This window comes from Dermacentor silvarum, chromosome 11, assembly GCF_013339745.2.
Source record: "Dermacentor silvarum isolate Dsil-2018 chromosome 11, BIME_Dsil_1.4, whole genome shotgun sequence".
In the NCBI taxonomy this organism is placed as follows: domain Eukaryota; kingdom Metazoa; phylum Arthropoda; class Arachnida; order Ixodida; family Ixodidae; genus Dermacentor; species Dermacentor silvarum.
In genome coordinates this window covers 105685760-105712062 of record NC_051164.1, presented here as the reverse complement: position 1 = coordinate 105712062, position 26303 = coordinate 105685760, and the positions used below count along the sequence as shown (strand labels likewise).

Sequence of the window (26303 nt, the reverse complement as noted above, 5' to 3'; positions counted from 1 at the left end):
AGTGAGTCAGAACGTCAGTTTTTTTTTATTTTTGTCATGATTTTAACAGGAGGACGGTTTTATTTTTGTCAGAGTATTTTTATCATTTAGTGTATACACACATAACAATCCCATATTTCGGATATATTCCTGATGTAACAATTAATTCTTTTCCTAAAAAATATAAAATATCCGGCAATTGTCGACTTTTTCTCATGACTAAAATAATGTGAATGAAAGCGAAAAGTAATAAACTACAATTGTCATGAAAGAGTGCCGCCTGCAACCAGCGGCTGCTGCGTGCTGCATGTGGCGCGGCCGCGCGGGCCCTATCTTGAAAGCGATCTGCGATGAGTACAGTCTAGGTGCTTATGGCTTCGTGTGCGCTGTGCTTTCGCCGCTTAGTTCGCGTTGAAGCGAGAGGCAGCGCGAAACTCGCTGCTGCCGCCGCGCTTCCCCACTCCAGCGTTTTGACAGCGAGTTTCCGCGGTTATCGAGTGAGATGTGTTCATGTTTACTTGTGCGGCCGTGACACCATGCTTGTTAATTTAGTTAGTAAGCGAATGTTAACAAGTTTACACGGGCGATAAATTCATATCATTGCTTCGTATTGCTGTCTTCTAATTTGCTATCGCAAGCGATGCTTCGGCTTTCGGGCGGCACTGCGACTTTTTTTTTTTTCAGAAAGAAATTGCTTCAATTACTTCCCACATTGAGGTCAATTACTATCATTTTTTCAGCAATATCGAAGAAGGTCGCAAAAACACCTAGCTAGTACACTTGAGATGGAATGACCCATATAGTGTATATAAGATATCTCGGAGACAAGGTCAGTCTCAAAAAGCGCAGACTTAGAGCGTATTACAGTTATAGGCTCACCGAGCCAGCAGCCCTGAAGGGTGCAATTTAAACGCTTAGGGTTCCCGCCTGAATCGGCTGCTAGCTACTGTGGCGCATCCTAAACAGCCTCCCAACGAAAGGCACGCCCCTCCCCTTCTTGGCTGCTCGGGTGTCGTCGCATGCCGGTGTCACGTGAGCCGCCCTTGAACATCGCTCGTGGGACGCATCGTCTGCAACCCTCGGAAGCCGTCGCACGACGGCTTGAATGAATTTCGCAGGGTCGTATGCAGGGGGCGGTCGTTTTAATAGCCTCGTCCCGTGGGCGCGGGGAATGCGCCTGCGCATATGTAGGAAGCCAGATTCCCGCCCATGTTTCGTCGAACGGCGCCGGTACTTAGTTTTGGTGGTCGTTTGCGTACACGAGTACGACGACGGCTTAATGGATCGACGTTCCGGATTGGATGCGTCTTATTTTTAAGTTAAAGAACTCACTTTTAAGTTAAAGTGAGTTAAGGCAAACGAGCGTGGAGCCTTTGATCAGGTCTGTTGGTATAAGACCTAACAGGCTGTAACAAATGACGTGGACGAAGCTTTGTAAAATGCAGAGAAGTTTTGTCTAAATGACAGACATTGTTAAAAGGGGGCATGATTATTGGGTGGCTCTGCGTTGCAGCAGGTGTGGTGATGAGCCGTTCCAGAAATTACTTGTTTGGTCAATACGCATCCTCTAGCATTGATAGCGATAGCAAAACCTGAAGTTTCGTGGTTTTATCGACCGTATTAATAGCAATAAACGTTCGCCTGCTAATTAAATGAACAAGAATGGTGTCACGCGTCGATAGGCAAACATGAACAGATATATCTCACTCGATGAACACGAACATTCGCTGTCACAACGCTGGCGTGATGAAGATGCGCCGGCAGCGGGGAGGGAACGCCTCGTGCTGCATGCCTCTCGTTTCACCGCGTCTCGGATACTTGAGATTACGAGACCTCCAAAACACTAGGCGCGCGAGAACACAACCTACATAAAGCCAGCCATCAGCCCTAATTTGCACGCACACCGCAGATTACATCCAAGATACGGCGTGCGGGCGGCGTATGCGCTCAGCCGCGCGGACAGCCATGCGCAGCCACGGCTGGGCTAGAGACACGCGCTCTCCTCCCCTTGGGCGGTGATTGTTTGTAGCGATGCCTTTTCCAATGCCATTCCTTCTCGCACTTTGCGTCCTTCTTCAGTGGCCACAGCGATGCAAGTCCGCCATACTACAGTGTAACCATACCTAGCGCGCGTTTGATCACGTGACCTGCAACACTCGGCGCGCGGGAAGACCGCGCATCATGCCACGCTCCTCCTCTATATACTCACTCTCGCACGCTTTCCCTCGCACCTGCAGCTTGTGGCGCGCGGGTCGGTCATTATCGCACTTGGACTTTATACAGAACATCACGGCGACGCCGAAAATTCGATAGGACCGCGATTTTGTAGCGATGCCTTCCGCTCGATTCTATGCCACTATTATCATGCACCGTTCACGGACGCTGATCCCAATGATAACGCGGACAGAGCGTCGCTCTGACCACTGACGAAGCGCGTCGGAAAGCCATCGCTACAAAATCGCGGCCCAAGATTGCAGATATAATTGCTATCGCAATAAAAGAATATTGTATATGTTAGCCATGTTTAGAGCATAAAAATGCTTTAGTGATTAGAATATATGCTATTGACGAGATGACAAGAGCTTATTCTAATGATTATACCTTCTCTAGTCCTCACCGTACCTTCTTTCCTTCCTTCCTTATCCTTCGTGGTTTCATAGTGTTTTGATAACCTGACATATTGTGGCAAACCACGGGTAATTCTGCAACTTATTTATTGTGTGATCGATGCAGTAAACAAAGACAGCTAGTTGTTAGTCAGTGCTCGTGTGGTGTCTTTCTTGTCTCTGTCCATGCGTTTTGTGTTCTTCCCCCACTTCTAAGATGAACTAACTAGTCCGACGGTGCACTCGTTTGCAAAACATGGAGCGCTTAGTAGGTTGATTATGAAAGCAGCAAAAAATTCGCAGTTTCGCCCGAAAGGCGAAGCATCAATTGCGATAGCAAATTAGTAGAGAGCTATATGGAGTGCGGATAGTAGTTCTATCGGCTGTATAAACTTGGGCACATTCGCTTTCTAACTCAGTTTGACGAGCATGGTGTCAGTGCGCACAAACAAACATGAATAGATCACACTCGATGACCGCACACAACTGCTGTCAAAATGCTGGCGTGAGCAAGCGCGCCAGCAGCAGCAAGCGAAGGTTCGTGTGGTCTATTGCTTCAGCAGAAACTGAGCGGCGAAAGCACAGCGCATACAAAGGTATAGGAGCCGTGTTGCAGTTCGCTTTCAAGATACGGTGCGCGCGACCGCCCGCCGCCGCGCAAAGTACAAGTACGCAGTTACTTGCAGAGCAGAAGCCGCACCCCCTCCCTCCCGCGCTGCCTTCCCGCTTTCCGCCTTTCGCCTGCGAGATTCCAGTTCCCCATGCGCCCGGTCGCAAGATACGCGTTTGGTGCCGCAGCTAAACGTCGCCCCCCTTACCTCCCTCCCATCCCCCACGGCCTTTCGCACGACTGCAGACGTCGCGTTTGATCTCCGCCGTGTGTTCGCTCTCCGTGAAAGGGCGCGTCCCTCGCGAGCTTTCACTACAGCGAACTTGGACTTTATACGGAACCTCACGGCGACGCCGACAGCAGAAATCCACTTGGAGTGTCCATATAATTTCTATCGCAATAATAGCAACTTTGGGTACTCAGTGTGTGAGCTCGTCATATATTTAATCCTATCTGGAAAATAGTTTTCTTTGTTTTTGTTTAAGTGACATTTGGTGAACGCTGGGCATCCTCCTCGTGTGTTGATGCACATTCTTCAAAGGTCAAATGCACTTGCGAAATACCGAATAGGTCAGTTATGCAGTGAGCTGAAGACTTGTAAGTCAGAAACGATGCAAGGACAGAAGACGAATGGCGATGCCTTTTTGGAATCCCTGCGGCAGCACCTTGTGACATCATATGTTTGACTGTGTTCACTTGGAATTAATTCGCTGTTGGTCAGTCAATAAATATCTCATTGCACTCTAAATTATGCCAAGGCTCAGCCCCGTAAGCTTTGGAAATTAGCCCTACAAGAAAATGGGCATATGCACCAAAATATATAGTGAAATTCGTGGCATTGCTGTAATCTCATCAACATTGTGGTCTCTGTGCAAAATTGAAAATGGGAATTAAGTTTGGCCTTCATGTTGTTTACCCATTACATAACCTTTTCCTCTCAAAGACATGAAAGTATGTTTTATGAGAATACTCTAATAGTCTAAATGTGTTTCTCTTTAATGTCCCTTTACGGCTTGGTTAATGCTTTTTCTCTGTGCTGAAAACCATGCACACATGCAGTGGCACTGATTAAGCCAGTGTTGTGAAGCACCTACCTAAGTGACCAATCATATTTGCACTGAACATGCTGATGTTTCAGTAGCTATACTTGGTTTTACAGCGAGGCCCACAAAAATATGGGCCGATCCCGGAGGAAGTGCAAAGCGAGCAGCGCACAGTGTGCTGCTTCTCAAAGAGGCATCACATGACGTCATCAGGTGGCATCGTCACTTGACAAAGGCGTCATCGCGTGACGTCACGTTTGACTGATGACGTCGTCAGATTACGTCATCAGGCGATATCATCGCGTGACGATGCCGTTATCACGTAAAGTTTGACGTGATTTTCACACGACCTTTGGTGGGATTACGTCATCACGTGACGTTTGACGTGATTGCGTAATCACGTTACATCATCGTGGGCTGATTCAGTGCTAAGCGGGACGTGCATAGTGTGCTGCTTCTCCAAGAGGCATCGCATGACGTCATCAGGTGACATCATCACTTGACAATGATGTCATCGTGTGATGTCAAGTTCAACGTCACGTTTGATGTGATGACTTCATCAGGTGATATCTTGACGTAACGATGCCGGTATTGTGTAACGATACAGTGGCGTGGTCACGATATCACCGTGATATGACCTCAAACGTCGTGTGATGGCATGGTGATGCCATCACATGACGTTTGAGGTGATGACGTAATCACGATGCTACACCTGGCAACACCTGACACATAGTAAGCACAATGTCGCCCTCCCTTTCGTCCCCCCACGGCCTTTCGTTCAACGGAAGAAGGCACGTTTTGCTCTCCGCCGTGCGTTCGCTCCCTGTGAAAGCGCGCGCCCCTCACATGCTTTCACGCATGCATACAGCATAGAGCGCGTGGCGACGATTTTATCGCCCTTGGACTTTATACGGAACCTCACGGCGACAGCGATGACGGCAGAAATCTGCTTGGAGTGTCCATATAATTGCGATCGCAGTAATAGAAAGATTGTGGCCCACAAACAGTGAACTGAAGCTAAAGCTGTGCATCAAGGTACAGCTTTGGATGACATAGCAGATGTTGCGGATGACGTAGCAGATCTGCAAGTGATGACATAGCAGATGTTTCTGGCCGAGCTTTCTAATGCGCTGGTAATGATGGTTGGTGTATACTTTTATTTGTGTAATATTTGCGACCGTGAAGAATGAGAATGCACCTTTGCACTCTTCTAGAAGTGTGACAGTGTGGGTAGACTGAGTGAAATGGAATGGACAGAGGATGCTCATGATGTAGTAGTAAGCAAAGTGCTGAAATTTAAGATATTTAAAGAAAAATGAAATGGGGCACAATGAACAGCTGGATCACTTGGCTTTGTGTCATAAGTGTGCTGCAGAATGAAGCACAGTGAGCAGTGGCAGTATATTGTAAAATTAGGTGTTGTTTTATGCAACTATCTCAAATGCCTCAAGAAACTTTTAGCCATAAATTCTTATGAGACATGGTAATAGCAAAAAAAAAAAAAAAAACCCTGTTTCGTCAGTCTATGCATCTGTGCTGAAGTTTAAATGTGCCTTGTACTCTAACAATATATGTAGTTGCTTTAGTACACTCAAGTACCTGTGCTGTCACTGTTAAAGTGATGACCCTTTCCTTTTTCTCTCCCACGCAGGATCTAAGCTGCATGTCTCCAGTACAGAAGCACCACGTCTACAATGTATGGTAAGCTTCCTTGCTCTTTGCCAATCTATTTTGCAGTTTGGTGCTAAGAAGGTCCCATTCTATTACTGTCTAAGGAGTGCCAGATTACATAAACGCACTGTGCCCGCATTCTTATTTTGTGTCATACAGTACAAGTCACACGTGTACAAGTCACATCCGCTAGTTGGCACAAGCTAGTTGTCAAGTATGCGTCAAGTAGTATGAGGCATATTATATGTCATGCTGAATGCAAGCGGCAACTCCATTTGTTTTACTTAAGAAATTAAAACACTGCAAAAGAAAGAGAGAGAGAGACATGAACGAGCCGAAGAACAAGTATTACTGTTCTCTGTCTTGCCCTTATCTATTTTCTTGCACTCTTTTAATTTCTTAAGTACAGTGAATCAACTCGTCCGACAACACGTCTTGTTAATCCTATCTCTTGATGAGTGTGCATGTGCATGTTTGTATGTGAGTGAGTGAGAGTAGGCGAGTGAATGGCTTTCTCGCTTGATGTGATTTAGATTAATCTGTCATCACACAGCTCCTACCCAGTCCGAGCTCCGAGAAAGGCTCGAGAGTCTGCGGTCATCCAGCTCCACTCCGACCGACTGGGAACATAGGACACCTCCACGCAACACCAGCAGAAGTCAGAGGCCCAGGCGCTCCAAGGTCAAAATGGGTGCGTACTTCTTTGCTTGCTGCAGCACTTCAAAACATTCGTATTACAACCTATTGTGAACAGCACTATTTGGAAACACCATGATTATCATGGTCAGACTACCATTGAGTCTACTGCAGAACTAAGGCTTCTCCCAGCGATCTCCAATTAGCCCTGTCCTGCACTTAATTACTAAAAATTGCAGTGCAGAATTGTGGCTTGATTGGTCACTAAATGCACTCCAGATCTGAAGTTAAGGGCCTTTGAATCGCCCCACTGACCTTACACACACGAGCAAATGGGAAATGGGAAAATGTTTTCTAGTAACTTTTTATGCCTGCAAAATTTGCCCATACTATCGTCAAACCAGCTACTCCTCTGCTATCCTCAATCCTGTTTTCCTTCCCTTGCCACCCATTGGGTTATTCAATAGACCACCTGTTATCTGCTCTACACTTGCTCAAGTCCACTTTGTTGTTTTAATCTTAACTAGAATATATCAGCTACCCGTGTTTGCTCTCAATAATTTTCATGCCTATCACTTTCTGTTCCATTGCTGATTGCATAGTCCTTATCTTTCTCTCAAGTATTTTTTTTTTATTCCACGAACTTTAACCCAATAAGTCTGTGCTTATATAGTGCACTCATTATATACTGACTAGCTGCAGCACTAGTTTCTAAGTGCAGCTAGCAGCATTATGGACCTGGGGCCTTGCCAGGAAGTAGTTGACTGGATAGCAGAGGCAAAGGCCACTTGCACAGTGACACTGCACTGAAGAAGTGATGAAATTAACGTGAAAGACCACGGTTGATGTCTCTGATAGCAGGCCAGTGTAAACTGTCTCCATGTAAGAGGTATTCACACTGCAAGAAGAAGTGAACGTGGGCAGGACATGTAAAGCATAGAACAAATAGAGCACAGTATGGATACCAAAGAAAGCAAGAGAATCACATGTAGTGACGATGTGAACAAGCTGACAGGTTGGTGCAGCTGGCACATATTACAAGAATTTGTAGGGCACTAGAAGAAATATTTCTCCTCCAGCAGACCTAATTAGGCTGGCAATGATGGTGATAAGTAAAAATATGAGAAAAAGCACAGGGATTTGTCGTTTGTCATATTGATCCAGGTATTGTACCTTGCTGCAGTGCTAAAATTAAAACTGTGCATATAGTATTTGATTTCCTCACATGTAACGGTTTGTACCTGTTGCTGTAAGGTATCCCAATGAATTCTATAGTGTGGCCACTGGCTGTTGATCTTTTTGCCCCGAAGGACAGGTTCAGGTGATCCAATATTAGTGATCCAATATTATCACTGCATGTTATGAAATGAGCAAGCAATGGTGTGTCCTTTGTTTCAGGCTACCACACGTGGACGCCTGGCATGCTGCACGACCAGCTTATGGCTGAGCTCAAGACACGAGAGGGCTCACGCTGCAACTGCTGCCCTTATGGCTACCACATACACCTCGACTTCGTGCAATTCTGTGATTCTCTGAAGGTATACATCAACCCTCCATGTTCTTATCTATGATTTGGCCACCAAAACAAGAATGCATAAACTGAATGTTTCTTTTCTCAGTCGTAACTATAGTGTTAAATAATCACTTTTTTTCATTCTTTATTTACAACATATTTTACAAAATATGAAAGCATTGCTGGACCCATAGCCATTGGCTAATCCCGGGTCCATAGTCAACTTAGGGTATAAAACGCAGCACGCGAGCGAACTTAAACAGCAGACATAATACTTAATAGTAATATTAACATACATAACTCATACACGAAGGTAAATATAAACTCAGTGTTCTTTTATCCTCCATGCACGCGAGCAAACAAAACAGACATAATACATAACAATGAAATGGCCATGCACAACTTAAGCAATTAACATCCACAACTTAGGCAGGAATATAAATAAAAATAAGTGTACTTTTATCAACAGTATTTTTCAAAAGTGATAGGTAGCATGATTGCAGTAGGTAGCATGATTCTGCTCCTTGAGCTGGATTAGTTGAAAGGGCTGGTATTATTTCACGAGAAATTAAACTGCAGAATGGACTAATTAAGAAATTTTACCAACTGATTACTTCAGGGGATATATTGCAATGTACGAATTGGAGTCACTTCTCAATGTAAGTCCCACCTGTAACAAATTTTGAAACTAGCAGCAATTTTGAGATAAGTGGTATCAAACTTGTGGCGAAGTGCGCACTGTTGTTCCACTTGATTTACGAACGAAAGGTCGTCTCTAACACTGCAAGATAACTAGAAAACCAATGCCTTCTGGCACAACTTGTGGATGCATGTCTCAAAATTGATGCCAACGTCAGAATTCCCGTTTAGCGGATATGCCTTGTCGACTCACCAGCTACGTAAATTACAATATCTGACTTAAAAAGATTAGTCAGAAGTCAATTAGAAAAAAGGTAATTAGCCTAATATGCATTGTGACGTTTCATGCAATTAATGTCTGCCTGTTTGAATGATCCCACTCAAGGAACAGAATTGCACTATCTGGCATAGGCCAATATATAATAATTCTATTAGAATTTAAAGATCCTGAATACCACAGAGCATAGTTTCAAACACAGTGCCCTTGGACATTAGCCAGGAGCACAAGTTGCTGTATCACTACTGTACAGTAGAAATGATCTGCAGTGATATTATGTACTGCATGCACATTGCAAAGCAGAATGTAGATAATGATAGTAGCTGATGTAGAGAACCCCAATCTCCTTTCCATGTATAAATGGTGCACTAAATTATGGGGTTTTACATGCCAAAGCCACGATCTGATTATGAGGCACGCCGTAGTGGGGGACTCCGGAAATTCGGACCACCTAAATTTAAGTACACGGGTGTTCTCGCATTTCGCTCCCATCGAAATGCAGGCCGCCATGCTAAATGGTGCACTATTGAAAAACAAATTAAGTACAGTGTTATTGCGAAGGGCAATAACACATTTTCGTTATGATGAATAGTAGGTGCACGATAATAGTGTCGCTGAAATTAAAGAAAATTAAAAGCTCAGCGAGTTATCTTGACTTCCAAGAAGGTTTTACAGTCATTGATATTTACCAAGAGAAAAACAGGCAGATTGACGTACTGTTGTAGTAGAGGAACATAAATTGTTTAATTGATAAGTTTCTGGGGAGATTGAAAATAAGATGAAAGAAAATAAAATGAAGACCAGCATATTACAAAAGGGGTCAAAGCAACAACTTCCATGTGTATTGGAACTTTCGAGTTTGATAACTTGGTTTAACAAATTTAAATAATGGAAATGGCATGAGGCACAGGAGAAACAATGAGTGTCATTTCTTTTTTGTTTGTCTTAGTATGTTTACAGCGACTGTGTTGTCTCCTAATTTTTTTGTCATGTTGATTTTCGAGTTTTCTTCACCTCCGAGATTTGCATATTATAAGCACTGCTCTGAGATTTGCATATTATAAGCACTGCTCTGCAAAGGGAGCAACAGCAGTGGCTGTCCTGCCTCATGCATACATGTACATGCCTGGGCTAAGTATACTGACTGTTCCAGTTGACACTTATTAGCTCTGCTAAGAAAATGCAGTGCTGATAATTGTTAACTAGAACACCAATGCATTTTTTTCAGCATTTAAGGACAAATTTCACTCAGATTGTCTAGCAAATGGGTGGACTTTATGGTCTGGCTAGCTTGAATTTTGCAATTATATAGTGTCCCACCCAAGCTGTTAACTTATGTGGGATTTAGTAAATTTTAGTTACTTAGTTAAGTTGCTAATTAATACATATATCCTGATATCTGCCACCACGAATGAAACATAAAAAAGACAGTATCTCAATCTCTGTTACTCTGCATTTTTCTAGCAACTTAAAGTCTCAGCTGGAATGCAGTACAGCCGAGCATTGTTATAATGAAGTCACTTCCGACGCAAAAATAATTTCATTATTAGTACATATTCGTTACACACTGATATCGACGAGAAAAATTTTATATTTATACGTAGTTATATCACCTAATTTGTGATATCCGTGTTCGTTAAATAGTGGCTTGGCTTTATAATGATAAACACTTCAAGAGCTGTAGAAATGAGTCTATGGTGGATTTATTTGCAGGCGCAAGCAGCAAGAAGTAACATGGACCAGATTCGGCAACAGTGTCGGGAGAGGCGGCGGCAGCGGAAGTCGCTGCAGTCATACCTTGGGATGCTTGACAATGAGGTGGCCAAGCAGGATGCCATCATTGCTGCTCCTCCAAAGATACTAGAACTTCGCTCAAAGGTGGGCTGAATGCTTGTGCGAGTTACAGTTGCCATCATGTTCAACCAGAGCACTCCTTAATTAATCCATTGGTTGTCAAAGCTGGCGAAGCGCTGGGCCTAAGAACAGGGCCATATGGCCAAAGCTGGCAATTGGCCGGGCGGGAGGTATTGTTTGCTTAGAAAGCTATTTGTGGATGCCGCGTAAGTCAATAAATGCTGGGCAAGTTTAGAAATGTCGCTATAGATGGCATTATGTGTCCACCTCAGGGATGGTTTGATTTTTTTTTTTTTTTGGGGGGGGGGGGGGGGGGGGGGGGGAGTTGATATTTGTAGAATGTTGGTGCATGCCGTCCGATACCTGTGTGCCTTGAAACATTGCAGTAGAGGAATTTTCCACGTCGGATTCCGCCAAACCTTGGCAAACAAAATCAATCACAGCAGTGCAAAACGTGCGGGGCAAAAAGGAAATAACCGACAGTGGGTGAGAGTGTAAAAAGTACAGTGCTGCTCTCTACGTGTCTGAGTGTTTCAAGCTTTTCCAAACAAAAATGAATATGTGATGGGCAGTTAGGGTTCTGAACTCGAAAGATGTGCTTCATATCGTAAATAAAGCTTATTTGTTAGCATTTTTTTTAGTGTTTATTACTGCAGAGCATTATATAACGAACACGACGGTGGAACTTTGGATAGCATACGTATGGAGCAAAAATAATCGGAACAGAGAGCCATGTGGTGCGTGTAATATTTGGTAGCCAATGTGTTAAGCCACCTTATTGTTTCTCCTACAGATGGTGCTCGACGTTTCAGGTTCGGGTGCCTTGAATGTGCTAGCTTAATAATTATGGCTTCCTTCCAAAGCATTGAATATTTGCTCCTTACAACCAGTGTTTGTTAAAGTTAATTGCTGTAGATGTGTCTTCATTCTTTCACTGAAGTCTGATGGCAGCTGTACGTTTCACATTGTCATTGTTGATGCCACTGGTGCCTTGTATGTAGTGTGTACAGGCAAAAAGAATACTTTCTTTGTTTATGCATAGGTGAATTTAGTTAGTTAGGCAAAGTGCACTTACAGTCAGTGTGGTGCATATGGCGTAGTTAATAAAGTACATTTTATAGTAAGTACATACAGTGAATATTTATTTGTAAAATTGAACAGGGGTGTGTGATACAACAAACGATACACCAAATGTCAGAAAAATGATCAGATCAGAAAAACGGTTTTCCAGTGCACATATATGACACGAGCCCACAAGCACCAGTTGTTGGCGTCTGTCTATAGGCACTTCCTGTGGATGATTCATCCTGTTATCAGACACTGTTGTGAGACAAACACCTGTACACCAATGCTTTTATCTCCATTATCTCTGCGGTTCGCCCATGATAACCTTTCTTGTAGAACATTACAGGCGTACGACTGTATTATCAAGTGTTATGGTCCTATAGGAAATAAGATAAGGTCTTTATCATCAGACAAAGCATTTTTGGGGAGGTGTTTTACACATTCTTTACTCCATAGTAATGTTGCTCAGGGAAACATGTTGAAATTGTGCTATTGAGTCCTGTATTGTCTCCAACACATGTCGCAAAGGCAGAGAAAAAGCAAGCATATCCTCTGTCGTTGCTTTGGAATACGCCGCGACAGTGATCCTGAGGTTAGTTGCAGTCAGAATCCTTTTTCTTATAATTCTGGTATATAATAGTTCTTGGTTTGATAGGGCTCTGTTCTGTCTACCAGCAGACATGTCCAGTCTTGTCTGCCTTGTGCCATTCTTTGGACTGTGCATTGTTAGACAATATTTGTTTATCTTTTTCTCAGTAATTAAAAAGAAGATTGCTGGCTACTTGCTCATTTGTGTTTGCAACTTGCTGGTACTATTGTTAAATATTGCGTCAAGCATCTATATTTCTGATTTTCTAGTACAATTTCTGAGATAAGTTGAGCAAGCAGCCTGAATCTTGTTATTTATCTTCAGGAAAGCTTTCTTTTTTATTTGTCTGCATTTGAAATTTTATCTGTATACTGTGAGGTTTTAAATTGTAGCTCAATTTATGTCCTCGTCGTCCTACACCTATTTTTTTCTTTCTTTTCTTTTTCACAAGTTGAGCGTACTTTTGACTCCTGCAAGTTTGATAAACAACAAATCCGATGAACAGTTCTTGCATCAGTATAAGCATCGCTTATCATGCATCTTTCTTTTCTTTATCCTGCAGTGAACTTACTATATAGTGATGATGATTGCTCTGTCAAGACTTAGAACCATTTCATGCTTCCCTCTCCTATCATTCGCTTTGGCTATATAGCTAGTAGCGTAAGTAACAGCTGTGAACAGCAACTTGTCATCTTGTAATATGTGTAACTGTGTACATTAAATGAATTGGTTTCACACTGAAGGTTTCTTTTTCTTCTACTGTCAGCTATGTCCGATTCCTATAGAAAGTTGCCACTTTTTATGAGTTTCCTGCATTTGGCCCCATCGATCACCCACTCTTTCCGGAATATTTTGGTGCTCGACTCTTCCTTGACTTTGTCTTGTCATCTCCCTTAGCCTGACCTTGCTTCCGTTTGTGACAGGAATCGGTCACTATTGTTTTTAAGGCAAACGCCTTAGGTGTCTGTGTTGGCAGTGCCCTTGGTGGTGACCTTTCCAGTGACCTTGCAGTGACCTTGGCAAAAAAGTGACGAAAAATGACGGACGCCGCAAAGACTAAATACACGTCTAAAAATGCTCAGATTGAGGCTCACATTTCTCCAGGAGGTTCCTGTAAACAAAGTAAATTAGTGGCTTTGAAAATAAAATTAGGTAAATTTCGGTCTGGGAGGGAACCGAACCAGGGCCTCCGCAGTGCAAGACGAGCATGCTTCCCTGAAGCCACGGCTGCTCCACAGTTGTGACTTACTGAAAGGGGTGGCTAGTGCATGCCTGATTGCACACGTCACGTGGTCTGAGGCATGCTCGTGCCACTGCTCGTGCGTTCACCGTTGTCGTCTTTTTCCACAGCTGGCTCCGATGTCGCTGATCATGCTAGCATTCCCATACTGCCCGCCGCGCTCGTGCCACTGCTTGCGCATTTGTCGTCGTCTTGTTCCACAGCTGGCAGGATTTCACCTTCACATTTTACAAACGTGTAATACTTGCTTGCTTTTATTGTTTGCTTGTTTAATCACTAATTAGTAATAGTCAGTAATTAGTAAATTATAGGAACTATTGGTACTTTTTGGAAGTGAATTTGTTAAAAATTGTCCATCGGCTGTTGCATTTTTCTAGGTATCTCACAGTTTAGTGGCAAACAGACAGCGAGTGTTTGATTGTATATGGTGCAATGGCTTTCCCTCACATTTCACAGACACTTCCAAGCGCACCCCCACCTGACTTGCTTGCATCGAACGACGACACTTTGAACGAAGTTTTTCGCAACTTTGAAGACGTCCTCAGCAGCCACGAAAGGGGCTTTGGAAATGGCCACGTTGATGACGGACGCGAGATTGAAAGCGAGTTGCAAAAGGTCGACCTCCTCCGAAATGCTCCGAAGTACGCAGATTCAGCAGTGGTGTCTCCAGGTGCCGGTAAGTGACAAATTTCGATAAGCAGCTCTTCATATGTGCCATTATGTATTGAGCAGGAGATTCTAACAACGGAAATGTTTACTGTGTGGCACAAAAAAATTTTTGTGGAATATCTCATTGATGCTGATGGTTGTGTTGCTCATTGATTGTCTTGGTGGTGGTGGTGGTGCTCTCCCCACATGTTAACCAGGAGTTTAGGATGATATGATTACAAGTGGTTTCTGGCATGTGTGGGCGAGTGGGGGGGGTAATAATAGGGCAGTGCTAGTACCATTTATTTGGACAAACTCACCAAGTCGAGGCCCAAAACAATCCATATTTAGCAAAAAGTTTTGAAGTGGGGATGATGATGACTTGCTCTAAATTGTGTTCTCTTTAATGTTTTGATTGTTTCTAGACATCTTCCTTACATAATTTTAAACTAACACTTTCAGTTACCTCCCACAGTTCTAAAGTAGTATCAGATCTCAAGATTGTGCTTTGCCTTGCGTGTGCTTGCATTTTAGTGCACATTAAAGAACTCCAGGTGGTCAAAATTAATCCAGAGCCCTCCACTACGACATGCTTCATAATCAGAAGTGGTTTTGGCATGTAACACCCTAGAAAGAAGAAGAAAATGAGATGTAGCGGCAGATCGAGGCCCTTTTGAAATAAAATAGGTTTGAGGCATGGAATTTTAAGAAATTTTACCAAGGCAATTTACTGGCTATTTACTTCACTAAAAAAGACTAATAGAGTCCCAAGACTCCCAAAAGGCAAAGTTGTCATTAAGATGACTAAAAACTCGTTATAGTTGGTGGCTTTTTCACTCAGTTACGAACATTGGAGTAGGGTATGAATGGCACACAGAAAATTGTTGATACTCCATTTTTTTATTTTTCATTGCTCCTATTGATCTGTGCTAACGAAACAAAGTTCAGCAAACAATTGCAACTCGGGAACTCTGTGGCCGCAAAAGGAAAGGTTTGAAGTCGAGAGTATGACGGAAGCCCGTCTGGTCGGGATGATGCATAGTTAAAAGGAAGGGATCGAGACACCGACCAAAAATGGTTGAAATATATTTAAAAATACATTAACGTTTCGGCTGCCCCACGGGAGCCTTGTTCACAAATGTTGTGAACAAGGCTCCCGTGGGGGAGCCGAAACGTTAATGTATTTTTAAAAGGAAAGGTTTGTCCTTGAAGTCTCTAAGAGTGCTAAGTATAGGCATGTTCGTTTTTGATTTCCTTTTCATTACCTGGAAACAACGAGGTGATATATCAATGATGATTATGCAAGTGATATTGAGAATGAAGCTATGTGCTTAAAGTTGGGATATTACTGCTGTCTTCCTCCAAAACCATTGTTTGTATAATAATTTACTACATGATCATGTACTACATGTTTGTCTTGCTAAGCCCTCAGGGCTTGTGCATTGACAGTTGTTATACTAGCTGAAAGTTATAACTGGCTTGGGCATTATGGATGAAAATTGTTCATGACAGAAGCCGCTAAACTGCTTTGTCATAACCTTACAGCTACGGCAGCTGTAGTGGCAGACTTCCTTGCAAGTGCATTTTTTGGTGTAAAGGTACCTGGTCATTCTGTGAACACAAAGTTAACCTGACACATCAGTTATGTGGAATCCTGCAAGGTGGAGAAAGGTCCAAGAAAGCTTGATGCTGCAGTCGGGTAGATGAGTTTTCCATTTCACAAAGTTTCACCTCATACTGATTCACTAGTTCATTGCTGATTAGTGCTTTTTGTGGTTGTGTCAGTGCTTTCAACTGATTGTGTGGCGCTGTCTCTCGTTAGAACCAACGCAGAGCTCAGTGCTTCCCTCCCATTGGCGAGAGGCCGATCAACGAAAAGCAAGTGAGATACTGGACATGGTCTTTGGTCCGGCTCGTTCAAGGAGTGGCTCTACTAGCTCCATATCATCTTTATCAACAAACTCATCCAGTGCTGTTCCTGATGTAAGTAGCACTTGCAGCACCTGGATTTATTGTTATAGCTGACGAACATTTGTGTGTTACATGCTATGTCACAAAATGCAGAATTCTCCATTGAGTCCTTTTTGCAAGCTTTGTGCAGCTTATACATGACTTCGGTTATTTGAGAAATGCCTGGCATTTACTGAAGAATTGTAGCACACTACCTTAATCATCATCTCACAGTTATTAAACAAAGAAACTGTATCTGTCTGGAACAGTTCATTTTTGTATGTTGATTATTTATTAGGGTCTTATCCTTTTGTTAAAAACTACACCACCAGTTTGTTAAAAATTGTATTTTGTAAAACATCACCAGGCTTACGTTTGGAACGTTCCACGTATAAATGAGTAACATTTGCTGCTGCTTTAACTTCCATGTTGGACAACTGACATTGCTTTCTGCCATATGTGCATGTAGCATTGTTACGTTAGCCACATTTCACCTGATATAACTTCACCAATTAACAGCTTCATAACATTTGACTTAATGAGCTTCTTTTCTTCCTTTCTGCTATGAGCTGCATCAGCGCTGACACGAGCCTACAAGTTTGAACTTGGCTCTTGCTTGTGTAAAGCTTTATTTTATATGAAATGGTGGCAGCACAGTGCTAACATTTGAATAAGCATCCTTCAGCGTTTTTAAAAGCTCACAGTTCCCTTTTCGGCCCAATTGTAGGCATTTTGCCTATGCTCGCCGAGGCTAGCAGTCACCTGTAGGTCGCTGTTGGAAATGACATGTCCCAGCTTTTCGTAGTAGTAACAAAATCAGCATTTGCATGTTTGCAGTTATCACATGAATGAATAAAGTATGGATTTCCAGGCAGTGTCTTTTTCTCACAGTTCCGGCTGATTATAGCTGATGCTAAAAACAAGTGAATCAGGACATTCATGCGTACACCCTTATGGACAGAAACTAGAACATCTTAATTTAGTTTTTTTTATTCTACTGGTAATCCCACTGTTAAATAAAATTAATAGTTAAAGTAACATATATAAGTGATTTTAATCTTTTCGTTTGTGCTTTACATTACACTTGGGACGGTTTAAGTGGCTTAGTTGGAAGCAGTGCGAGGTTATGTAATTTTGGCAGGAATGAAATGTAGTTATCATCACATCATTGTGATGCCGATTCTGATCAGTAAACAGCTAGAAACAAACCTGCACACACATTCCATGGAGCTTTTTTAAAAGAATGTTTGTAATAATGTTTTACAGAATGCATTTGGGTAGAGACAGGGTGTGTGAATGCAGTTTCCTGAGGATCACAAGACCAGATTTGCAGTCCTCTTTTGTATCATGCACTTCTCAACTGAGAGTGCATTCCTGACCAGTCCTTCGTATGGGCATGTACCAGTCATGGTAAAGCATACGAGGAAAAAGTAAACGAATGAAAGACTATGTAGGGTATGTGAAAAGAAATTTGCACCTTTATGTGAGTAGTCATAATGTAGAGCGGTTCACTCTTGATGATAAAAAAGAACAATCACAACATATATGAAATCCCCACTGCTATATATAAAGCCACCAGCTTCATGGTGAATTCTCTGTAGTGGGTAAGAGCCATTGTTTGGAAACAAACAAAATATGTATTTAGAAGGGAATTGAACAGTGAAAAAGGCAAGCCATAGTGAAGACGACAGACGCAGCGCTGTGTGAGCCAGCTTACTTTAATATCAACAGCTTTATTTTTCACTATTATACCTATTACTTAAATTATCTTTATTATTTGTAGCTATATCTCAATTTTTTGCCACTCATTACTTGGCTAAACCTCTGTAGTGGGTAAGTGCCTGGGAGCAGCAGCAACATCCGTGCTATTCGCCAAGGGCGCAGCAACAGTCGATGCACCCCGGCCGTGAGCAGTGTAAGCTTGAAGCAACTCGCCGTCGCTGTTGCTGCGCGCACGACATCAAGAGATGGTCATGTATTTCGTGCTGGCTACGGGCGTCCTGCTCACGGCACTGGTGGTGTGGCTTCTCGTGCTGTCCGGGCGCCTGGCTGCCATCCTGGACCTGTGGCCGCTGCTCGAAGAGCGCCGTGCCCTGTACTTGCAGTTTCCGGGGCTTAGAGCAGCGTTGGCGGCTCCGCGCCACCACCACGCGGGCATCAACCGGACTGCAGTGGGGTACAGGGAGCAGGCCGCGACAAGTCCTAGCGGTGGTGGAGGCGGCAACCCGCCGGGTGTAAACCGTGCGGCCCTAGCCAACGTGCGGGAGCTGATGGCCACCAGTCTCGGACGAATCAGGCATCTTGAAGACGAGGTCAAGGCCATACCGCTCCTGCAGGTACATCATTGGCAATTGCACGGCCGGTGTAGTGCAGGGTCAACTGTAGAACTTGTTTTGAGTTCTCAGGTCGAATTTTGAGGCTTGTGGCGAATTTCATTATTGGGTTTGCGAACGCGGTCAATCCAGATTATATATAGAACCCGGGTATTTTTAATTATCGCGCATATCGAATTCACAGTTGAAGTGGCCTGCTCTACCTCCCTCTCCGCTCCAAAGACCCAATGAAATAATGTACACGAATGTTGTGTTTCTGTATCGAACCCTCTTCCATTGGCACGATCTACATAGTGACTCTACATAGTGGAGCTCTACGCTGCTCTTTCCCTAACCATTTCAGTCGCCACATTGGCCTTCTGCCCTCAGAGGCACACCTCAAAGAAATTCTGCACCCTGCTGTGTTACAGCTAGCCTGCCGAGCATTCCGATAGGATGGAATGGTCTGATGCGAGACAGTGATAACTGGATATCACTGGAATAGGCCTTCATCCTTCAGTGCAACATAATAGGCTGACGATGATTTCTACGTGATCGAAGTCGGTGTTTTCAGTTGCGGCAGCATACAGTATGTAATCATGATGTTTTTCACTCAGAATAACTAGCTATGCACTCATACAGATACACTCCTTGACCAGCTGTTATTGACATTAATTGCTAATTAAATTACAGGCTTCAGAGTCACGAGTGTGGTGTACACCACACAAAGTTGAATCCGGGTGGGCGCTATGTGAAGTACATGTATGTGCACTATCATGCAACCCGTCAGTCTTGTTAGCATACCAGTGCGTCGCACATGCTGAGCGCTTCACAAGGTATGGCAACTGCAGTTGCATAGGCCGGAATGTTCGAATAACCTTGTGCAATAACATATGAAATTAACACAGTAGTGAATGTGGATGGCGACGTCATCATCAAATGCGTGCAACATCTCACGGATCTCAACATCTCACAGCTAGAACAGGGCCAGTATAACGTAAAACTATTCCAATCTGTTTTTATTCCAAATTGGCCATTAGCCCTCCATAATAGGTCAAAACGGCTCCATGGGCAGAGCTGGAGCCGTTTTGACCTATCACGGAGGGCTAATTGCCAATTTGGAATAAAAACAGATTGGCAGACCTGGAGCCAGTTCTGACCCATCACGGAGGGCTAATGGCCAATTTGGAATAAAAAGAGATTGAAATAGTTTTACGTTATACCGGCCCAGTTTTAGGTTAAATTACTGTTAAATACATTAATGTATCTTGTTGCGGCTTTCCTATTTCTTGGGCACAGTGAGTAATACTAGTACAATCAAACTCAAAAGGCTTTGTACCATATCAAAATGTTTATGTGTAGGGGCACTTATGCACCACAGGTTGGGACTGTTTGACCCTATCTTTTCAACAAATACTTTATGATAAGCAAACCTACCTAGATACTCCCATCACAGTTGTCTGTCATAAAGGTGCTATATATTATTTCACTTGATAGAGTGACTCTGAGGAGGATCTGCGTCCTTCATTCCAATATGCTGAATATTTCCCAATATGTCAGTTTTTCTTGTTTTTTTCTTCTCATGTTTGCTGCATAGTCTCGATTATAGTTATGGCCTCTAATACGTTCTAATGAAATTAAATAATAAGGTTTAGTTACCGTGCATGCCAACTCTATGTGCAGGTGTTTCACTTTTAATCGAAGAAGTGCGTTTATGCTGAATTCTAACGTAGCTGTTCACACTTGTTTGGTTTGAGCTTGGAGGGCGGTGCTAAACTAACCTGCAACACTAATGGCAGTGACATTAACAGCACAAATATAGCAAAGCTGCACAGTTCCTTTAAACAATTGGTACATAGTATATTTTTGCTTGTGTAAAACATTGAAGTGCTTTTTTTGTTTTTTTTTTTTTAATACAAAGACAGGTTCATCAGAATTGGTGAAACAAGGGGGGTTAGTTTCTGGAGCCAATTTTTCGACCAGTCCCTTGTTGAATAACATTCCTTGTTAGACCAGTATTGATTACATTCTTCAAGTGTTTGGTTGCCAGCTTTATGCATGAAATAGAAATAAAGGCAGCTATTGTAGTTAGGAATTACTATGTCCAATTGAAATATTTGACGCACATTTTGATTAGCCAAATAGTTTTCAATCTGACCTTGCTTGCATTTTTCGGTGGTGTTTTTCTTTTTTCTTGCAATAAGGAGAAGTTATCTCTTCTGGAAGAAGAAAAAAGGCTGCTCACGCTACAGCTGAAAACAAAATCAAGCCAACTGTGCCAACGTTCCGTCGGCGTCGGCGACAACCACATCCTGGGTCCGACAAAGAAAGACGCTGCTGGCGATGCCCTCGACGAGTACATCCGCAAGTTGGAAAACCAAAGCATAGCAGCTGTTCCAAAGACAAGCCACTCAGATGCCAAAGTGCAAGCTAGCGTCCCAACAACTTCGACACATTCCATGACAGTAAGCACGAAAGAAGATGAGCCATTTCCTGAGTCTCCGCCTTTGCGTCCAAGCCGAAGTTTAGACCGTGCAAAGCCAAACGCCGTTCGAGTCCAGAAGACAATAGGTGTTGGGTGCTCTGTCGCAGTGAGGTCTATTGCAGTTGGTGACAGTGGAGAGCTGCTTCTAAACTCATTGGCACAAGCCTCAGAACACGAAGGCAGCCAAAAAAAGGTTTCGACACAGGAATTGGATGTAGATTGGACGCTCATTCCAAGGGCCAAATTACAACACATCTGCACACTATGCACTGAGAGGGGAAAGAGGCAGTTTGAGTGCAAAGAGACAGCCACAGATCCTGAAGCAGGGAAAGATGTGCGCAAGAAACTTGAACAGCTGACTTTCGACGTCTGTGAGCCTACATCCGTTAAGCCGGAGCCACGACCATGCCTGCATTGTGAAGAACGTTCCAGACGAGTATTTGGCCACAGTTCCACGAACACTGAAGCCGTGCTGACATCTAGCATAGGTGTATCTGTCTTGACGTTACAACCATTCGAGATTGCTCCACCTGAAAGCCCACAGAGGCCACGGAGGTCACGAAGTCAAGGAGCGCAGACACAGCGAGTCTTGAAAGGAAATGTTGGCGTTCAGATTTCTCCCGTGCCTGTGAGGAAGCGTGACGTGATGCTGCAGGCTGACGTCACTGAGAGGAGGCATGTTGGACTGCAAGTCAAGACAGTCGAAGCGAAGCCGCTCACTGTTTCCACGGGAACAGGCATCACAGATGTGAGAAGGGTCGTCTGTGACCGTTGTGCAAACCTCCGTCAGCGATCTGTTGCAGTTGGAAACCATGTCAGTCGGAGAGACATGGCAGTTTCTATTTTATTAGAAGCAGAGAAGGTGTCACAGGGTTGTGGGGATTGTGCTATCACAGACGTCCTTTGTGAGAAGTGCCAGCTGAAACAGACCGAGACTATTGGTGTTGGTGACTTTGATGTCAACTGCGTTGTCTGCGACGCATGTATGGAGAAGTCGACGTCTGAGGAAAAGCCGCCCTCGATGCAGTCGGTTGGCACGGTGATGACATCTTCGGTGGAAGAGCCACGATCTCCGGATAGCGTCAGGGGTGTGCGCCTGTGTGACAAGTGCAACTGCCAGATAACTAGTGTCGCCAAGGACTTCATAGACAAAAATGTGCTTGACCCCGTCCTTCCAACCTTGTCGTCTCGCATTCCAAAGCTGTCGGGCCGAAGTCTGAGAAAACCGGCAGCTCCTCGTGCCTCCTCAGTTCCACCATCCTCTGAGAACAGGAATGTCCTCCTAGGAAGCCTTGGGGACCAGAAGATGGCAGCGATAAGCCAGCATCAGCTGAGGGAGCCCCCAGCTAGAATGACAGAGCGAGCAGAAAAGTAAGCTGATCAGATTTTTCTTTTCATTTTTTAATTAGGATTACTCACCACAAGGCATTCATAATACAAAATGAACAAGATCAAGTAAGCGCATGCAGCCCTGTGTGATGCCAGTACTGCAGCAATGAGTTAGCATGCTTGTTGTCCATTATCCAATGGGTATTGTCCTTTGGCCTCCCTGAGCATTTTGTGCATAATATCGTAAGTACCAGAGCACGGCCACAGAAGGTGATGAATGTCTACTGTGGATGAAAACAGCTTATGGGTTTGATTTGCTTCTTTATTTGTTGCTTTTTGGAATAGTTGGTAGTGCCGTGACGCATTCATCTTGACATAGTTCTGTAGGGACACTCTGGTCAAGAAAATATTGCGCCAATTGTTGAAAGAACAGCACGGCTCAAAAAACAAATGTGATAATGACACTTTCTTGCTGAAATTAATTCTTTTAAGCCTGTGATGGGGCGTGTGGTATTTAAGACAGCTAGCTGGTAAGCTGTCGTGGTAATGCGGTGGATGCCATTAGATAGGTAACGTAACTGTGGGTGGCAGCTTGAGAGCTTAAAATTGATAGTCAGAGTTAAATGATTATCTCGATTATGGTGACGGTAGTTGGTGTAAGGTATCGGTAATTGTTGTGCCTCTGTGCTGACTGACTGCATATGATTTGCAATGTTTGAATGTAGTTTCCTTTTGCAAGTAGAAGGCCCCAATATCGGAGAGCTGCTGCAGTGAAATCATTGTTTCGCTTGGTGGCTGGACTATTCACTCGCACTTATACATCCTTGACTTTCTCTGTCTCTCTCTCTTTTCTTTTTTTACATATAATTAAAAATAACAAATGAGGAAAAGGTGGGAAAAACATGTGCCAGCAGTTTGTTAGGCCCATAATGTGGTGACTTGAATTTTTGTGCTCATACTCATAGCGGTTCAGTTTTGTGGTTTCTTTTGTCAGAATAACAAACATTTATAATTGCCTACACATTCTAAAAATTCAGCTGCTTTCCTTGCATGATTTATGGTTGAAATTGTTTCCATGTTGCTATTTGTTCATAACCTGGAGGTCAGTTTCTTGATGCCCGAGCAAATTACGTGTGTGCCTGTGTCTGTGTGTGTGCTGTGCATGTGCATGCATGCTTGACTGAACTTGAACTTGACTGTGTAAATTTAGAAACAATCACTTGCTTTTACAGGTGTGGTACTTTAAGTACGGATACCTGTAAGACAAGTCAAATGGCCTATTATTTGTTGGCCTTCACTGTGTTTCATGTTATACGAATTGCTTATATTCTTTATTAGTTGATAAACATGTCACAGTCATCATAGGTGTGTTTTCTGAGGCTTATAGTTTTGTTTATTTCGCTCTTGAAGGCATGAGCCAAGCAAGGAGGTGAAAGCAGCTTGCAAAGTTCTCAACGACTACCTCATGAAACCCGAGAGAGGGGACCCAAACAAACTGGTAAGTTGGCTGTTCTTTGCTCCAATGCCCAGTAGTCCCAAAAGGCATCAGGTCATTGTATGTGCCATGCTAATAATAGTTACTGCCTGCAAACATTCTTTTTCGTTGAGCTGAGGCACTTTATAATAAAGGTATTTATAACTTAATTTGTGGAAGTGCTTTTGAGCAGAACTGCTTATTTATGATTAACTGAGGCAAATTGTAGTAGCTTCCACAGTTTACTGTTCTGCTGGACCAGCATTCTAGTATGCGAACTTCTATGTAATGTTGTCATTTTAGCTTTTATTGGTTTTTTTGTAGGTATCTTATTATACCTGTGACCCTGTAATGCATGCTGACGTGACCTCGTATGTGGAAGTAAAGGAAGTAAAGTATGTGGAGTAAAGAAGCAATGATACAAACATTCTGCTTTGATTAGGAACCGTACTTGTTTGTATCAGATGCTTGAATTAGACCCATTAGTCGCCTGATAATATTTACACTTGCCTCTATTCTCACTGTCACCAATTGTGCTCTTCTTCTCTTAGCCAGCAGTAGCTATATAGAAAAATGCATCCTCTGCTATTTCTTATAACTAAACTTTCTTTCTCTTAATTAAAAGCCCACAGGTATGAGTAAATCCCAGGTCTTAAGCTTGAATTAGCATATTTCCATTATCACAGTCACGATGTATAAAATATTTCCTCTCGCATTAATGTGTGACTACATTTTATCTGAGGCCCTAAGTTCAGCCTGTGAACCTCTTTGAATTATCGCCTTCTATGTGCTATAAATTTAAGAATTTTTTGTCACCTAGTGCTGTTTATGTTCCTAAAAAGCCACGATACAACTCACAGGATGTTATGTGCTTGTGTGTGGCCATGTAGATCACTTGGATTAGGGACTCCTTTGTCCTATTCATGCAAATTTTGTATGGTAAATGAAAAATGTTGTGATCACTGTGACACAATTCTTTTTGCTTGCAGAAAACTGCCGTGTCATTGATACAGCAAGAGTGGTTCCAGATTTCGAGTCCTGCTGACGCAGATCCAAATATGGTTGAAGACTACATGGACACCTTTGAGGAGTTCTCCCGTCACCTGCTTCATCGCATTGTGAACATGGCTGACGTGAATGTATGTGTGCTCGTGTCTATGCTTACACCATTGTGCCTGCAACAAAATTTTGCCTCATGTTGCAGGGCAACACAGCCATCCACTATGCTGTCTCTCACGGCAACTTCGATGCAGTGAGCATTCTTCTCGACTCCAAAGTGTGTGACGTGAGCAAGCAGAACAAGGTTTGTTGGTTCAAAATGAATCATAAACGTGCAGCCTATATCTTTTAATTGTACCACATGACCTAACAATGATGACGATGATGATTATATGGAGTGGCATGGTTATCTGATCTACTAGTGTCAGACTGTACTAGAAGTCATGAACCCTTTTCCTCCATAGCAACCATGAATTGTCACAAACAACCCTATGCATATTATATCTTGTATTTACTGTCATATTTTTTCGTCATTATGATATCTTGGGACACCAGATGACAAACAGGCTTTAGGAATGTTTTGAACTTTGACACTTGTGTTTAGAATGCAGGTGAATTTCTGAGTGCTGCATAAACGTAAGATCCATAATCTTGTTTCTGATTGCCCATCTTTTTAATTGGTTCAGGCACAAAGGCTGAAATTTAATTTGACTCACTCACAGAACTGTGGGAGCAGCCATGCTAGGATCCTTTGCCTTAGAGCTATTGTGCAAAGAACACAAAAATAGTGGAATGTTACCTTCTTGTATTTCTGTAGGGTTTCACAGGGGCCCTGAAACACTTTTTGAACATTGTAAGAAAATGTTTCCAATCTGTATGCAGCAGGGAATTTACGGTCTCGTGTCAAAAGCAGTGAAAGATCGCTTGCTCTAGCTTCCGCAATGCCATCATGTAGCGTCATCGCAAGCAGCTGGACCCAAAACAGCTATTCGCTGATTTTGCGATTGTGAGAACATTCTCAGTAATACAGTTATTGCTCATTTTAGTTACAATAAATAAGAAATATATATATCTCTGCAATCTCAGAAAGACAGAACAAACATTTCATCTTTGTACTGCTGGTCTAAACACGTCAGTTGCGCATTGCTGCATCTGCTACGCCTGGTCTCCGAGATTAAAATCGTAGCGCAGATGCTGCAACCACCACTGGTTGCCGCCACAAGCCGTCTCGCGTTCAACCTTTGGGCGAGGCCAGTGGGGCAGTGGGGCATGCCCTCTTACCGTCTCCCCTGTGTAGCCTCCCGCGTGCTAGTGGAAATGAAAGGAGACAAAAAGCCTCTGATTGGTTCAATAACTACGTCTAACTTCGCTTGTGCTTGAAGAA

At 43.2% G+C, this 26303-nt stretch overlaps 1 protein-coding gene across 5 annotated transcripts in view; it reads left to right on the top strand.

The window, feature by feature from the left end:
- The window catches only part of LOC119433031 (uncharacterized), a 78923-nt gene that overhangs the window by 37785 nt on the left and 14835 nt on the right, over window positions 1-26303 (top strand). For 3 of the 5 annotated variants that reach the window (XR_007464243.1, XM_037700182.2, XM_049658557.1), the window contains exons 2-12: window positions 5890-5939; window positions 6463-6600; window positions 7944-8083; window positions 10688-10852; window positions 14179-14398; window positions 16193-16353; window positions 18426-18656; window positions 20837-22488; window positions 23857-23944; window positions 24910-25059; window positions 25125-25223. Coding sequence is in view for 4 of the 5 variants with exons in the window: in XM_037700182.2 (XP_037556110.1) it covers window positions 5933-5939; window positions 6463-6600; window positions 7944-8083; window positions 10688-10852; window positions 14179-14398; window positions 16193-16353; window positions 18426-18656; window positions 20837-22488; window positions 23857-23944; window positions 24910-25059; window positions 25125-25223 (3051 nt within the window). In the remaining variant the exon portion in view is untranslated. The remainder of the gene's footprint in view (window positions 1-5889; window positions 5940-6462; window positions 6601-7943; window positions 8084-10687; window positions 10853-14178; window positions 14399-16192; window positions 16354-18425; window positions 18657-20836; window positions 22489-23856; window positions 23945-24909; window positions 25060-25124; window positions 25224-26303) is intronic. The other 2 variants (XM_049658558.1, XM_049658559.1) reach the window with 2 other exon arrangements.